Source organism: Manis javanica, chromosome 11 (genome assembly GCF_040802235.1).
Source record: "Manis javanica isolate MJ-LG chromosome 11, MJ_LKY, whole genome shotgun sequence".
NCBI classification, from domain to species: domain Eukaryota; kingdom Metazoa; phylum Chordata; class Mammalia; order Pholidota; family Manidae; genus Manis; species Manis javanica.
The window spans coordinates 105279516-105296902 of NC_133166.1; the positions used below are offsets into that span (position 1 = coordinate 105279516).

Sequence of the window (17387 nt, forward strand, 5' to 3'; positions counted from 1 at the left end):
ACGTTAAGGATGTTTCTACATTTTTATTGGCCATTTTCGTTGTCTCTAGGCAAATGCCTGTTTATATCCTTTGTCCGTACTTCTATTTGGAAGTTCTTTGGTAAGTTTTATATATTCCAGGTATCAATCCTCTTTTGGTTTCGAGAATTCCAAGTATTTCCCCTCGTTGGTCACTCGTCCCAGCCTGCTTCTACAAGGGCTCACATGAAAGCCACCAGCTGAAGCTCAGGAAACTCTCAGAGAGCAGAGGTGGAAGGACAGAGAGGTGCTAACGGGTCCTAGCGCTCTGCTTTCCGGTAGCTCTCCTACCCGGGACCTGCGTGGGGCTCAGGACTTTTCCAGAACACCCCTGCTTGCATGCGTTATCATTTAGCTTGAGCTAGGCCGCAGGTATCTGATCTAACCCAGGATGCTGAGAGTCACCTGCTCCCTGGCCTCAGCCTAGTCCCAGCCTTGTCCTTCAGTCACAGGCCCTTACCAGGGTAAGCACGAAGGGCCCTAGGCCTAGGATGCTCTTACTGTTACCTTAGAGTGGCTTCTACTCACCAGAGGGTCTGAATCCAGGGAAATCGGGGTACTGTCTTTGACTGTCCTGTCCTCAGGAGGTGAGGCCATGCTGTGAGGGCCCACGGTGGGTGGGGGCAGGTGGTACAGCTTTGACTGGTCTTGCTGGGCTGATGGCCAGGGGAGAGTGTCCCGGACCCACTCCACTGGGTCCTCCCAAGCGGCTTTCTGTCCATGGACCTGGAGAGAAGGAGAAAGTGGTTACTGGCAGGGCACCCACACTCCAGAGGGTTGTTCACGCCGTCTCCTGACGGCGACAGGTACTTCCTCAAATGCAAAGCCTGTAGGCTCTGGTGCCCTTGGAATTTTCTTTGAGTTGCCCAAAGAGGGAAGTAAGTTGGAGTATATTGGTAAAACCACTTTGGGGATAAATACGGCAGATGGTGTTAAGACTTAACATGTATACATCTCATGACTCCATAATTTTACTTTTCAGGTAGGAAATCCTTCCATTTTAGTAAAAAATACCTTTAAAAATATTTCTGTCTTTGTTGAAAACAGATGTTATCTGTGTAAATGCTTTTAAATTGGCAAACTATAAATAATAATGCAAAATTAAATGAAATCATAATTTCTGGTATTGGTCTGATAGATAGTATTTCTAGAAATTTCCCCTATCATCAGTAGCTATCTATTGCAGTAACAAATTGCTTCTATGGATGACACATGACCAATAGGGTCCAGTCATTGCATCATAGCTGATTAGTAGTGGAAGGAACTTTAGTGATCATGATGCCCTAAATTACAGGTGAGAAAACTGAGGATGTTTTAAAAAAATGACATCTTCCTTTTGCACAAAGTTCTTAGTCTAACTTTTAAAAATCATTTCACATATTTAATTTGTCTTAAAATCAACCCAGTGATTTAGGCAGAACAGAACTTATTTCCTTTTTTACATGTGAGGATATTAAAGGGGTTAAGTAACTTGGCTAAAGTAACATTTTTATTAGTAGTTGGATAATGAGCTAAAGCTATGATAAGGTTTTACTTAATTCTTAGTGTATTTCTCTATCTGCTGAGTTTGACATTGAGCCAGAAAGCCCAGGACTGGAGACATGGCCCCAGAGGCAGTGGCCCCTTAGCCATTTGCTGAAGGCTGGCTGTGGACAGGAAAGCAGCTTAGTCCATCCCAAGCCTGACTCTGTTAGGAAGAGAACCTGATTAATCCCAGTAGCCTGTGTCTAACACTGAAGACATGCTCCTGTTCTGTTAGGTGGACGGCCTGACCTTGCAGACTGATTAGTCAGAGGGTAGGGCTCACCTTGATCCCATCCTTGGCTCCTTCCTGTAGGTAGGGAATGATAGAGTTGTTCCACAGGTCAATGAACCAGGTTCTGAAGTCCTCGATGCCAATGGGGCAGGACAGAAAGAAGCAAGGGCCTAGGGGAGAGGGCAAGGCCATTAAGATGGCTGAGAACCCAGCTTTCCCCGACCGTCTGCCTCTTTTACCCCGAAACCAGGCAGAGGGGTCTGATAACAAAAGGGACTAAAATAAATTTAGAGCTGGGCTACACTGAGATGTCCTCACGACCAGTGGGAGCTAACTGGCAATGTCTGAAGTAATGCTTCGCAGGGTGAGAGTGAGGGAGTGAGGGGAAGCTTTCAAATGCCCTCCCAGATACCTTCCCTTTTTCCTATGACCTGTGGGGTAACGTGAGAGCATGGGGTTAGCCTTCTGATGGCTGAAGTGATTCACCCAAATCATGGTGCTGACTGCGTGGGGATGCTTGTTCCATGATTGAGTGGTTCTAAGTCACAAGGTTTTTAACTCCTTTACATGCTGCAAACTCCAGAAAGAAAGGGCAGCACCCCTCCAGGCGGCAAAGTAGGAAAGGGAAGCCACCTCTTGACCCAAAGGGGAAGCTGAACCCCAGTACCGATGAGGAAGTCTGAGGTGCTGTGCTTCTCAAGGAAGGTGTGGAGATGGTACCACAGCTTGGGCACCCAGTCAAGCACCCGAAGCAGCTCTTCCTTGTTGGCATTGATGTCGCTGTCTGACTCCACCAGCTTCCTCCTCAGGTAACGAACCAGGAAGCCATTGGCCGGTTCCACGTTGTTGGAGAAGGTCAACATCCTGCCTCCAGGGATGGCGAGATGGGGTCACAGCGGCAATGGGGACATCATCAGGGCTCCCCCCAGCCAGTCCGTCCCTCGTCCTGCCTGCCTCCCACTAACGCCTGCTTAGTGTCTTCTCAAGTAATAGCAGGGTCGATCGACCAGGCCCAGGGAGGCAGCTCGGGGCAGGCAGAGCTGATTCTCTAATCAGGGACCCTCTGCAGATGACCATCTGATCTCACTGACCCAGAGGAGGGTGTGAGTGGGCAGAGAACCTGAATCACAGCAACCTAGCTGCATCTCTTGAAGTTTTACAGCCTTTCCTCACCTCGATGGTCTTCCTCCCAGCCCAGAAGGCTCTGGCTACTTCTCTCTCCGCCTCCTGTCTACTGACCCTCTGGGCAGATCCTGGGACTTAACTAGTCTATAGGCTCTTAGGTAGGGTTGGAAGGTTCAGCCATAGTTCTTACCTGAAGCTCAAGTGCAAGCCATGATTGGGCGTCATTTTTACAGGCTGATTGGTGGTACCTATAATATAGGGACTATGGGGAAAAAGAGGAAAAAGATTTACTTAGATTTGTCTTAACACTTGCTTTCTGCTCTGTGCACCCAGTGGAAAGCTCATAGGTTGGACTGGCCTGGGGTCTCCTCTTCCCACCGTGATGTGCTGGGTGCCGAGTCCAGCTTACCACTTGTGATACTTGCAGGTGAGGGCCCCGTTGACCAGCTCGCTGATGGAGCCTGCCTCACTCAGGTCATCCAGTAAGACCACCAGAGGGACGTCCCCAATCCCTGTTTCCCGGTCTATCTGGTTGGCCAGGTTGGAGAGATACAGTTGTAGATCCTGAAATAAAAGAAGGCAGTGGGTCAGCACTCAGGAACAGCGAGCACCTGGACCAGCCTCGGACAGCAGGGTTTTGGAGAAGCTGTGCTACTTCTGGGCTACCTGGGAGCCTTGGGCTCCAGTTTGAAGCACACAGACATTTGACTGTAGAACCCGACTACCACAGATACATGGTGGTCCCCCCAAGGCTCTAAGGCAACCCTCGTAAACAGTGGTCCCTACATCTCCCACGGGCGGGGAACACATGCGATTTCCTAAGGGGATTTTCACTGGGCATGGCACGGTATGTAACATGTCCTCTGAGTGCTTCTCCCCAGAAAGCCCCAAGCCTGAGAGTAACGCTACAGAGAAAGGTGGAGGGGAGAACATGAGAGAGCAGGATGGCACGGACGGGTAGGCAGGGAGGGAGGTGGGAAAGGGGAGGGTGTGGCTGAGCCAGCGAGCACCTGAAGGGAGAGTGTGGAGATCCGAGAAAGAGAAAAGTCTGGAAAGAAAGTGGAGGCAGGGGCGGGGACAGAAAGGGGAAGCGGTAGGGAGGGAAGAAGACACCGAACAGGGGAGGCAGGTCAACAGAGGTGAGCAGAGGGGAAAGGAGATGACAGGGTGGGCAGGGCCGGGGAAAGGTCTGGGGCAAGCTGAGGCCTGGATGAAGGCTGATAGGGTCTCAGGGGGCAGCCACCTTGCAAGACTGCTGGTGCATGTTGAAGGTGCTGACGATGCCCTCGGTGACCTCGCGGCCAGAGCGCTCCACCAGGTACTCGGCCAGCCGGTTGGTCAGGTAGGTCTTGCCGGTGCCGCTGGGGCCCGAGAGCACAAGGCGCCGGTGCTTGAGCAGCAGGCTGATGTAGTGCTGCATCATCGGCTTGGGGATCAGCGTCTCAAACACCAGGCTGTCGACGCACTTCTCCTTCAGACCTGAACCCCCAGCCCAGAAAGCGGGAGTCTTGACCAGGGCCCTGAGGATGGCAAGGGACCCCGACGGGCAATCCTGTCTTCATCTGGGAGCCCGATGACAGAACTCAGAGCTACTTGCCCCACGGGCCCACAGCACCCCCAACCCCTGGTTTTAAAAGCCTACATCTTATTTTTAGGGACACAGGTCCATGGGTGGAGTGAGAAGTCCATCCGGCAGAAATGTCCCCGGAAGCCAAGTTAGGCCGGGGTCTCACTCATCTTTTTACAGCTCACATCATTTAAACACAGCGGCCTTCAAGGCGTGCCTTCTCAAGAAATCCTTGTTGAATGAATGCACAAGGTTCTCTGAGGAGCCTCTCCCTCCCTCACCCCCTAGCATGGCACCCCAAGGGACAGAGGCTGACCTTTAAGGGAGACTGATATGTTATTGACACCTCGACGGCACGGAGGCATCTCTGGGGGCTCCACGTCCAACACTCGCTTCACGTGGCTGACGCTGTAGCCGTGGACGGACTCCATGCTGAGGCCCAGGGTTGAGGCTGGGTCCATCTTGGAGACATAGTCCTGACAGAAGGGAAGGGGAATGAGCAAGGAGGGTGAGGCCCGCTGAGGAACAACGACAGAGGCAGAAGCCGCAGGCAGGACAAAGCGCAGGGCACAGAGCAGATCTCCACCCACTAAGGGAGGGGCCCGCGCTTCCCGCTCAGCCCTTCTCCGTAAGGCATCAAGGTCCCCAAGACCCAATGCACAGACGGCTCAACATCTCATGAGAGGATGAGGAACCTTTGTGAGTATGTGTAGCCCTTTACCTTGAACACTTGGAAAACAGCTTCATCCAGGGTCTTCCAGTCGACTTTTCCACTGACCTTGCTGCATCCCAGGAAGAACTCCTGCTGCTTCAGGTCCTGTACGGCCAGGGCAGAGGATGTGAGCCTCAGGGCAGAGGGGTCCAAGGCAGACAGACCCCGGATGGCCCGAGGAGTGGGGTCCTCTGGCCTGGCGGTTATGCAGAGCTCAGATTTTCTTGGGTGAGCATGAATGTCCCCAGCCGTCCCTGAGGTTCCTTACCCCTTTGATGATGTGCTGGGGGGGCATCCTCACCACCACCCGCAGGGTCGCTTCCTCCTTTGGGCCACCGCTGCTGACGCCATCCATGGGGGACAGGTCTGCAGGAGCGGAAAGGACTATTGGTTTTACAGGCACCCACAGGCTTTCCTGAACATTCCAGTTGCCATCTTTGCCAAATACTTTCCTTGACCACACAGAAGAAACAGAAGCCCCAGACTGAAAAGTAATTAAGGGGAAAGGACCGTAACAACTCTTTGTGTCTCCTGATACTGGCACCTGCTTGGTTCGGGCACTGCTGCCCCTCCCAATCCAGGGAAGGGGCCACCAGAGCAGGCGGCATGGCATTCATGGTGACCCGAGCCCTTTTCTTTATGCCACCCTTACAGGTTCTTCTCTCAGACAGGTACCTGTGTCTGCGAGGCTTGGGCTGAAGGAATGAGTGAGCGCAAGGCCCAGGGAGCGGCGAGGGGATGACAAAGTGGACGGTGCAGGGACCTGCCCTGGAGCGGATCCCAATGAGGGGCCTGGGGCCACCTTCAGTCGGTCATTCTCTGCTTTCAGCAAGTCCACCTCCAACTGTGACAAGAACAGACAGGGCCAGGTAGCAGGGCTGGACAGCTCTCCAGCCCTGGCCTTCCCCTTCCTGCCGCCCTCTGCCCAGACACTGACCTGCATGTTATGCATGGTTTCGCGAAGCTGGTCCAGTTGGTGGGCAGAGTTGAGGGCTTCCAAGCGGATGTCTGTAAGCTTCATCTCTTTCTCCCACAGCTCGGAACGCAGCTCTGATACCTCCTTCTTCTCCGGCTCCTCCTCCTCACTGGCATGGAACAGCCTGGCGTGGGGACCCGAGTGGGCAGGGCCCCTGTAAGGAAGTGAGAGTGAAGCCAGGCTGCATGGGGCTCTAGAGGCACGGCGGGGAGATCAAGGCCCATGGGTGGCAATGTTGGTTTCTCCTGCCTCCAGACCCTCACTTGGCAGAGAGAGGAGGGCTCCGTCTGTTGGCCCCGTGTGCCCAGGGAGAGGTGGGGCAGGGTACTGTTTGAGGCTTGCTGCCGCCTCTGGCCAGCAGTGTGTGTGTGCACCAGGCGGGGTGGCGGGCAGTTAGGACAGCACTTACTCGGTGGCCTCCATGCCCACGGAGGACGAAGTGGAGGACTTGATGGAGGGTGAAGCCGTCTCGGTGGGGCCATGCTGTAGTTTGGGGGACGAGGGGGCCGAGGAGTCGGGTGTGGCAATCTCCTCAATATCAGAATATGAGGAAGCGGACTTGGGTCCCTTTTTTATACTGAAGGCTTTGTTGAAGGAACTTCGAAGCTAGAAAAAAGCAGATCCAGGTAGAGAGATGTCAGGGCTCCACTCTGGAGAGGGGACGACTAGGTTGAGACTTCTGAGACAGACAGTGGCAGGGGCAGAGTCATCTGCCTGCCGCGATCAAGCCTCCCTCCTTAAGGCTCTATGTGACTCATGTAACATGGACAGAAGAGTCTCCTAGAAATCAGGGCTCAGACAAAGTGGGATACTCTGGCTTGCTGCTGTGGCCGGTTGTGGGAACTTCTTGGGTCTTCCGGCTCCCATGGGAACCTGTGCTGCTGATGAGAGGGACAGAGGGAGCCCCCAGAGGTCACAGGGCGGACCTTCTCCAGCCAACCAGTGACTGCTCCGTCTGCAGCCTAGCTCACTCTGGGCCTCGGGCCCCACCTCTGCCCTGGGCTCCTCTGCTCACCAAAACTGACCATATGATTCTTTGGAAATCAGAAGAGAGTGGCTTCAAGTTCCTTTCAGGGTCTCTTGTGCTCAGGCACATCACAGAATGATTACAACAACCAGATACAGGGTTTCTTACTATTTCTACCCAACTGTCCTAGACTGAGGGATAGTTCCCAGCATTTCTTCAGAATACCTGGGATCTTACAACCTGACCAGAGCTTGTTTGATTTCAGGTGTTGATGAGCTTGGGTGTCAGGGATGTGAGCTAGAAATGCAAACCAGGGTCCTGTCCCACACCCCTTCCCATGCATCCTTACAGCATGCACACACGCACAGGGACACAGATATGGAACGGCAGCAAGAGACAGAGAGTAAAGGAGGGGTCGAAGGCTATTGGGCACAAAGGCAAACCAGATCTTGGGGACAGTGAGAAAAGATGGGCAAACTGGAGGGTGCTCTTTCTAAGAGTCTCTCCCGGAACGCGGGCGGCTGGCAGGTGATGGCTGGAGCTCATGACTGCTGTGCTCTGGGGTCTCCACTAGGTAGGACTGAAGGAGGACCAGCCCGGCTGCCGTGGGGCTCTGAGGGAGAGCGTGTGTGTCCACGAGCTGGAGTGTGCGTGCAGACCTACTGCCAGTGAGGAGTCAACATTCAAAACTGCCGTAAGGCTCAGTTCTCTGGAAAGATGAAGACTTGAGGCTCAAAAGGCCACAGTGTTGACTTGCTTGAGACGAGGGGATTGAAGACCTGGGGCAAGAACTTAGGCTTCCTGATTTGCAATCTGATGAGGTCCTCTCTACACTACTGCCTCACGGGAGCCACACGTGTGTGCTTGCATGAGTGTGCGTGTGCAGAAAAGAGATCCTGTGGCCACAGTCTGCTGGTGCATGTACCCGCTAAGGCCACTCAGATCCCTGAGTGAGGGCAGCGCTCTGGGTGTAGTGCAGGTTTCCCAAAGTACAACAGCTGGGAGTGCTGACTGGTGTTCTGAGGGGAGGGAGTCTGTGGTCATATGAGTTCAGAAAACAATGCATCAAACAACCTGAACCAGGACTCTGCACCGAGGGACACCTCAGAACATCTATGCTGATGTGCACTGTAGAAAATGCAATACTCAGATTTGATGCTGGCATCTCTTTTTAAGGAGCACCTCAATGGACCAGTGTGGGACACACTTCAGGAAATGCTAACTTAAAGGAATCTAATTATCCTGGCATTTCAGGCTTCCCCCTACTCAGCCAGGCCTCTAGCTAGACTGATTCCTTCCCTGCCCCCTTTGACCAGGCAGCATCAGTGTAGAAATCACTCCAATACACTCTCTGTACCTGTTCAATCCCTCCCCAATTTAGCCTTTACCTCCTTTGTGGTGTTTCCCTGCTGCATGCACCCGGTGTCTCTCATCAGTGAGTTCCTCTAGCAGTCACGGAGCCCAGTGTCTGGACTGTTACCAGTATTACAAGCACAATGTGTTTTTGTCTCCCAGACACCCTGCAGGCCCCTTTATGGCTAAGATAATAGACTCCCTTTTCCATAGCCTTCATGACACCTCAAGCCAGGCTGGGACCGGGTCAGTGGACCTCAGCTGTCTGGTCTGTGACTCCAGGTTCACCTTTCTGTTTGTCTTAGACTCTCATCCCTGAAACGTCTTTGGCAACTCCGCAGACGCTCAGAGGGCGTCAGTTGCTAGGGTGACGTGAGGCCCTGGATGGGACCGTGTCCCTCACCTGTCTGTGGTCCATCCCACTCAAGAGCTACATGTGCACATGGGGCCCAAACCAAACTGGCTTCTGGAAATCAGAGTGACTCCCTTCCATTTCGGGCTCCTTGGGTCTGATGCAACAAAAAAATGAGACAGCGCACTTTCTGGAGAGGAGGAGCTCGATTTGGCTGCTTTCATAACAGGCCAATTTTGTAACAAGGGGAAGACAGGAGGGAACAGATAAGGATTTTGCTTGGTAAGGCCCCCAACCAGACCACTCCTCTGTCCTCGTGTGGGGGCAGCCATGAATGGACCATGCAGTGGAGTGAATCAGGAACTCCGGGGTGGCTGTTACAGTTAGTTTTATGAGTGGGCGTTTTTTTTAGGGGGAGAAGTTGCTCTGGAAATGGGGAAGGTATGGCAAAGGGAAAGAGAAAACACAGGGAGAGGAACTGGGTCTCTTACCTCATAGACCTGGAAAAAAATAGGGATTTGAAGTCAGCATTTTGAAGGGGGGGAGAAAAAAAGAATCAACACTTAATCACTCATTTCACACAGCTGGCACCCGTCTGCCTACACAAAGGGCCAGTCTTACTGCACAGGGGGCAGAGAAGCCAGGAGTCTCCGTGTGGGGACCCTGCTCTTCTCGCAGGCGGCAGAGGAGCTCAGAGTGCGGGAGATCTGCCTAAACCATTTCAGGAAGGCCAATCAACGGCAGTTTAGGATTATCTGGGAGAAAAAATCCACAACTCTTTGGACCAGTCAAAGGTAATGCATTAAGGTTCCTTTTGAAGTAATTTGTAAATTTCCAAAAACCTCTCTCCAAAAAATGGAACAAATGACCTCCGGAAGCATCCAGAACGAATAGCTTTGTTCATAAAATCTTTTCATAGTATAGAAGGGACGGGGGAGGGCACAGATCAAGCATTTCCCTCTGTTGCCAATATATTTGACCGCATCCAACATAGGAGAGCCCAAAGAAAGCATGTGTATTCAGGCTGCGGGACAAATGGAAGACTGTGGGAAAAGAAGTTCAGCAGACCCTGCTCTGAGCAGGCATCAGCCCACACTCAGCATTAGAAGGGACTGTCTCTTGGTTCACTCTAGGGGGGGTCTGGCCCCTATGCCAAGGCGGAGGGGGTCCACCATGGTCCTCAGAGCTCCCGGCCCCAAAGCCTGTACCTGTCTCTTGGTTCACTCTAGCGGGGGTCTGGCCCCTATGCCAAGGCGGAGGGGGTCCACCATGGTCCTCAGAGCTCCCGGCCCCAAAGCCTGTACCTGTCTCTTGGTTCACTCTAGGGGGTGTCTGGCCCCTATGCCAAGGCGGAGGGGGTCCACCATGGTCCTCAGAGCTCCCGGCCCCAAAGCCTGTACCTGTCTCTTGGTTCACTCTAGGGGGGGTCTGGCCCCTATGCCAAGGCGGAGGGGGTCCACCATGGTCCTCAGAGCTCCCGGCCCCAAAGCCTGTACCTGTCTCTTGGTTCACTCTAGGGGGGGTCTGGCCCCTATGCCAAGGCGGAGGGGGTCCACCATGGTCCTCAGAGCTCCCGGCCCCAAAGCCTGTACCTGTCTCTTGGTTCACTCTAGGGGGGGTCTGGCCCCTATGCCAAGGCGGAGGGGGTCCACCATGGTCCTCAGAGCTCCCGGCCCCAAAGCCTGTACCTGTCTCTTGGTTCACTCTAGGGGGGGTCTGGCCCCTATGCCAAGGCGGAGGGGGTCCACCATGGTCCTCAGAGCTCCCGGCCCCAAAGCCTGTACCTGTCTCTTGGTTCACTCTAGGGGGGGTCTGGCCCCTATGCCAAGGCGGAGGGGGTCCACCATGGTCCTCAGAGCTCCCGGCCCCAAAGCCTGTACCTACCCAGCTCTTCTTCTTCTTCTTTTTTGCATCGGCATCCTTGCCGCTACCAACGCTGGAGTGGCTGGTGATGCTATTGAGGCTCGAGATGCTATCTGAGGAGTTCTGTCTCTTGATCCGAAGTTCTGGGGGCAAGTGCAAGCGGGAAGAACACAGACAAGTAGACTTAAAGGAGACATGAGACTTGAGGCGAGGCCAGCTGCAGAAGGTAGAGGAGATCGGACCCTACCAACCCCTAGGTCCGCATTATTCATTTTGTGGATCATTCTTTCAACAAACATGCATTGCATGCTCATCGCGTTTCAACATAAAAAAATGCAAAAGGTAAAAAGTAAGTAAGAAATTATCTTTGTCCTCAAGAAGCTTGCAGTCAAGGAGAAACAGCAGTGCACAGACGCATGAGTTCAGCTTGAACAGGCCTAAGAGGGACATAATTAAAGCGCACCCTCTACAGGGTTGTGGAGATGTCACCTACCACTTTTCATGGCTTTCTCCAGCAATACTTGGTTACTTTATTATAGCTGCAATCCCTCTCTTCCTCCACATAACAGACGTGCACACATACATATACACACAAACAGATTTTCTTCAACAGTTTGAAGACAAGTTGCCAACAACACGACACTTTACCACTGATTGTTTCTAAGAATAAGGACATTATTCCACAATGTTATCACACCCAGGAAATGAACAGTAATTCTCTTAATTTAAAATCTAGTCCATATTCAGATTGGAATGATTTTTGGTCTTAACTGACATGACTGGGTTACTCTGGGGACAGAATGAAGGAGGGACTGAGTAACACAAGACTAGTTAGGAAATGACCGTCATGATGCAGAATGACAAAAGCCTGAGCCGGGGCAGTGACAAGACGGAGGAGTGACAGCACTGAGATCTATACAGATATATAGCTGTACACAGGGGTCTTACCTATAACTGACTGACCACATAAGGTGGAACAGTGTGACAGAAAGGATGACTCTCATATTAGTGGTGTGGGTCACCAGGCAGATAACGGCTGCATTGGGCAAAACTACAGAAAGGAAAGGGTTGGCATGTATATTTTTAAGGGAGGTGGAGGTGCCTTTTAACATTGGACATGCTGAGTTAGAGGCCCGTATTATGTAATCTAAGTGGAAGTGTCCAAAAGTATTTGGAGAGAGGGGAATAGAATTCAGGAGACTGATACAGATTAAGAAGACAGAGATACAGACTAAGAAGTTGTAAAAGCTATCAAGTTAAATAAATGAACTCAGTTAAATGAAAGAAAAAGGTAGCTGGATACAAGTTCAATGTACAAAAAAATCAATTGTGCATCTACACACTAGTAATGAATCATCTGAGAAGAAAAATAAGAAAACAAATCCATTTATAATAGTGCCAAGATATAAATTCAACAAAAGAAATGCAAGACATATATATCTCCATATATGGTAAAACCCCACTGAAAGAAATTAAAGAATAAAGAAACAGAAAGGCATGCTGTGTTCACGGAGGACTTCATGTTGTTAAGTTGGCAATACTTTCCAAATTCATATACAGAGTCAACACAATCTCTATCAAAATCCCAGCTGGCTTAATCAGCAGAGATCGACAAACTGATTTTAAAATTCACATGGAAATACAAAGGGCACATAGTAAGCAAACTTTCTTGAAGAACAAAGTTGGAGGACTCGCACTTCTGATTTCAAAACTCACTACAAAGTTATAGTAATCAAGACAGGGTAACATTGGCTAAGGACAAACATATAGAATAATGGAATACAATTGAGAGCCCAGAAATAAACCCATACATTTATAGTTAACTGATTTCCTATAAGGGTGCCAAGCTCATGTAAGGGGGAGAAATAGTCTTTTCAACAAAGGGTGCTAGGACAACTGTATAGCTACTTCAAAAGAATGAAGTTGGAGCCCTACCTCACACCACCTATGAAAATTAACTCAAAATGGACCAATGATCTATAGGGAAGAGCTAAAACTATAAAGCCATTTGAAGATAACATAGAAGTAAATCTTCATGACCTTGGATCAGGCAATAGTTTTTCACATACAACACCTACAGCACCAAAAACACAAAGAAAAAAATAGATGCATTGTACTTCATCAAAATGGAAAGCTTTTCTTTCAAAGGACAGTATCAGGAAAGTGAAAACAACCCATGGAATTTGCAAACCATGTATCTGATAAGAATCTAGCATTCAGAATATATTAAAAGCTCTTGAAACTCAACAATAAAAAGACAACTTGATTAAAAAGTAGGCCAAGGACTTGAATAGACACTTCTCCATGAAGATATACAAATGGCCAAGGAGCACATGTAAAGATGTTCAATGTATGCTAAGCCATCAAGGAAATTCAAATCAAAATCACAGTAAGATATCACTTTACACCCACTAGGATGCCTGTAACAAAAAATTAGTACGATAACAGGTGTTGGCAAAGATGTGGCGAGATTGGAAGCCTCACACATTGTTGGTAGGAATGTAAAATGGTGTAGCTACTTTGAAAAACAGTTTGGCAGTTCCTCAAAAAGTTAAGCATAGAATTACCATATGACCTAAGTATTCCACTCCTAGGTATATGCCCAAGAGAACTAAAAACATACGTTCACACAAAAACTTATACATTAATGTTCATAGCAGCATTATTCATAATAGGCAAAATGTGAAAACAACCCAATGTCCATCGGCTGACTAACCGATAAACAACATGGTATATCCATAGAACGAAATATTATTCAGCCATAAAAAGGAATGAGGTACCGATACAGGATACAGCATAGACGAATCTTCAACATATTATGCTAAATAAAAATGCCAGTCACAAAAGACTATAAATGAAATATTGTTTGATTACATTTATATGAAATATCCAGAACGAGCAAATCCATGGAGACAGAAAGTAGATTAGTGGACGCCAGGAGGTGAGAGGAAGGAGGAACGGGGAGGGGCATTAATGGGCACAGGGTTTCTTTGCGGGGTGATGAAAATGTTCTAGAATTAGATAGAGGTGACAGTTGCACAACCCTGTAAATATGCTAAAAACCATCGAATTGTATACTTTAAAAGGTACATTTTATGGCATGTGAGTTATAGCTCAATTTAAAAGAAAAAAGAAGAAAGATCGGGAACAAGACAGGGATGCCCACTCTCCCCACTGTTATTCCACATAGTACTAGAGGTCCTAGCCACGGCAATCAGACAAAACAAAGAAATACAAGGAATACAGATTGGTAAAGAAGAAGTCAAACTGCCACTATTTGCAGATGACATGATATTGTACATAAAAAACCCTAAAGACTCCACTGCAAAACTACTAGAACTAATATCGGAATTCAGCAAAGTTGCAGGATACAAAATCAGCACACCGAAATCTGTGGCTTTCCTATACACTAACAATGAACTAATAGAAAGAGAAATCAGGAAAACAATTCCATTCACAATTGCATCAAAAAGAATAAAATACCTAGGAATAAACCTAACCAAGGAAGTGAAAGACCTATACCCTGAAAACTACAAGACACTCTTAAGAGAAATTAAAGAAGACACTAACAAATGGAAACTCACCCCATGCTCCTGGCTAGGAAGAATTAATATAGTCAAAATGGCCATCCTGCCCAAAGCAATATACAGATTTGATGCAATCCCTATCAAATTACCAACAGCATCCTTCAACGAACTGAAACAAATAGTTCAAAAATTCATATAGAACCACCAAAGACCCTGAATAGCCAAAGCAATCTTGAGAAGGAAGAATAAAGTGGGGGGAATCTCACTCCCCAACTTCAAGCTCTACTACAAAGCCACAGTAATCAAGACAATTTGGTACTGGCACAAGAACAGAGCCACAGACCAGTGGAATAGAAGAGACTCCAAACATTAACCCAAACATATATGGTCAATTAATATACACTAAAGGAGCCATGGACATACAATGGGGAAATGACAGCGTCTTCAACAGCTGGTGTTGGCAAAACTGGTCAGCTACATGTAAGGGAATGAAACTGGATCACTGTCTAACCCCATACACAAAAGTAAATTAGAAATGGATCAAAGACCTGAATGTAAGTCATGAAACCATAAAACTCTTAGAAAAAAACAGGCAAAAAATCTCTTAGACATAAACATGAGCAACTTCTTCATGAACATATCTCCCTGAGCAAAGGAAACAAAAGCAAAAATGAACAAGTGAGACTGTATCAAGGTGAAAAGCTTCTGTACAGCAAAGAACACCATCAATGTAACAAAAAGGTATCCTACAGTCTGGGAGAATATATTCAAAAATGACAGATCCAATAAAGGGTTGACATCCAAAATATATAAAGAGCTCACGCACCTCAACAAACGAAAAGCAAATAATCCAATTAAAAAATGGGCAGAGGAGCTGAACAGACAGTTCTCCAAAGAAATTCAGATGGCCAACAGACACATGAAAAGATGCTTCACATCGCTAGTCTTCAGAGAAATGCAAATTAAAACCACAATGAGATATCATCTCACACCAGTAAGGATGGCCACCATCCAAAAGCCAAACAACACATGTTGGCAAGGTTGTGGAGAAAGGGGAACCCTCCTACACTGCTGGTGGGAATGTAAATTAGTTCAACCATTGTGGAAAGCAGTATGGAGGTTCCTCAGAAAGCTCAAAATAGAAATACCATTTGACCCAGGAATCCCACTTCTAGGAATTTACCCTAAGAATGCAGCAGCCCAGTTTGAAAAAGACATATGCACCCCTATGTTTTTCGCAGCACTATTTACAATAGCCAAGAAATGGAAGCAACCTAAGTGTCCATCAGTAGGTGAATGGATAAAGAAGATGTGGTACATATACACAATGGAATATTATTCAGCCATAGGAAGAAAACAAATCCTACCATTTGCAACAACATGAATGGAGCTGGAGGGTATTATGCTCAGTGAAATAAGCCAGGCAGAGAAAGACAAGTACCAAATGATTTCACTCATATGTGGAGTATAAGAACAAAGAAAAAACTGAAGGGACAAAATAGCAGCAGACTCAGAGACTCCAAGAATGGACTAACAGTTACCAATGGAAAAGGGACTGGGGACGATGGGTGGGAAGGGAGGGATTAAGGGAGGGGGAAAGAAAGGGGGCATTATGATTAGCATATATAACATGGGGGGGGCACAGGAGGGCTGTGCAACACAGAGAAGACAAGTAGTAACTCTACAGCATCTGACTAAGGTGATGGACAATGACTGTAATGAGGTTTGTGTGGGGGGGACTTGAAGGGGGGAGTCTAGTAAACATAATGTTCCTCATGTAATTGTAGATTAATGATACCAAAATTAAAAAAAAAGAGAGATTATAGAAACTACAAGATAGACATGAACACTAGGGAAAATGTGTAGAATCATCAAGGAAAAAAGCTGCGGATGGAGCCCTGGGAAATGTCAGTAGTTCAGCAGAGGAAAAGGGACGGGTTCTGTGAAGGACTCAGAGTAGTGGGAAGAGGCCGCGATGAGCAGGATGACACAGAAGCCTGGGTAAGAACTTAATGAAAAAAGGAAACAAGGCCAAAGTTTGGAAATCTTGGAGTACTGGCTCTGTGTATTTGTAAGAAGAGGTATTTTTTGAGCACCTGGTACATGCCCAGCTCTGTGGTAAATGTTAACATACATCCTCTGATTTGCTACAACAGACTTTTGGTTACATGTTATCTCCATCTTATAGAAGTCAGGTAAAAGAATTACTAAAATTACATTAGAGTTTGGAAAAATCGGGGTCAGTGTTGATTTTAGTGAAAGCATTTTAGGAGGGTGACGGTGACAGAAGCCAAATTATAGTGGGGTTAGTGGAAAAGGGGGATGGAAAGGTGGATTTGGCTGTGAAGGAAGGAAAGAGATAAGATTATACAGTTGACGCTTGAAAAGTATAGGTTTGAACTATAAGTATGGGTCCACTTATAGATGGATTTTTTTTCAATAAATATTGTATAGTATACTATAAATGTATTTTCTCTTCCTTGTGATTTTAATAACAGTTTCTTTTCTCTAGCTTACTTTATTGTAAGAATACAGTATATAATACACATCAGCATACAAAATATGTGTTCATCTACTGTTTATGTTATTGGTAAGGCTCCCAGCCAACAAATAAGCAAAGTTTTGGGGAGTCAAAAGTTGATTATCAACATGGAATTTTGACTGCGTTGAGAGGTCAGCACCCCTCTCCCCTCATGTTATTCAAGGTCGACTGTAATTTGAAAGGACTTACATGGATACATCATTCACCTCCTGTAAGATAAAAGAGCCTTTAGCAGCATTCTAAGCAGAGGGGAAAGACTGAATAGAGGATAAGAAGTCAAAGGTGTAGACAAGTGTGTACATTTGTACAACTGCTAGAGGGAGCACCCCCCAAAGCATTAGATAAGGGGCCACTCTTGGCCAGAAGAGATAGATCCTTCCAATAACATGTGGGGGGGTGGGAAATAAGTGAGGACCGGATGAATATAAATTGATGGAGTGGGGAAGAGTCAATGGAGTTTTTATTTAAAGATGTTTATTTTTCTTAAGGAGAAGGTGAAATCTATGTTCCTAGTGAGGCATGTCACCAGGGGAGTGAGGGGCTTGGGAAAAGTGGGGGAAGCCGGGAATGACTGACAGTGGAGGAACCAGAAAACCATGGGCAGGGAAGAGGGCTGGCTGCAGGCAGGG

The 17387-nt window shown here is 48.1% G+C and overlaps 1 protein-coding gene across 7 annotated transcripts in view; it reads right to left on the reverse strand.

The window, feature by feature from the left end:
* Positions 1 to 17387, reverse strand: part of NAV1 (neuron navigator 1) — a 237757-nt gene that overhangs the window by 7653 nt on the left and 212717 nt on the right. For all 7 annotated transcript variants that reach the window (XR_012122954.1, XM_037015169.2, XM_037015166.2 and 4 more), the window contains 13 exons: positions 10711 to 10832; positions 6564 to 6760; positions 6116 to 6308; positions 5854 to 6022; positions 5447 to 5544; positions 5188 to 5283; positions 4783 to 4942; positions 4143 to 4378; positions 3309 to 3463; positions 3090 to 3161; positions 2442 to 2638; positions 1826 to 1944; positions 547 to 744 (listed from right to left, as the gene is read on the reverse strand). Coding sequence is in view for 6 of the 7 variants with exons in the window: in XM_037015169.2 (XP_036871064.2) it covers positions 547 to 744; positions 1826 to 1944; positions 2442 to 2638; positions 3090 to 3161; positions 3309 to 3463; positions 4143 to 4378; positions 4783 to 4942; positions 5188 to 5283; positions 5447 to 5544; positions 5854 to 6022; positions 6116 to 6308; positions 6564 to 6760; positions 10711 to 10832 (2012 nt within the window). In the remaining variant the exon portion in view is untranslated. The remainder of the gene's footprint in view (positions 1 to 546; positions 745 to 1825; positions 1945 to 2441; positions 2639 to 3089; positions 3162 to 3308; positions 3464 to 4142; positions 4379 to 4782; positions 4943 to 5187; positions 5284 to 5446; positions 5545 to 5853; positions 6023 to 6115; positions 6309 to 6563; positions 6761 to 10710; positions 10833 to 17387) is intronic.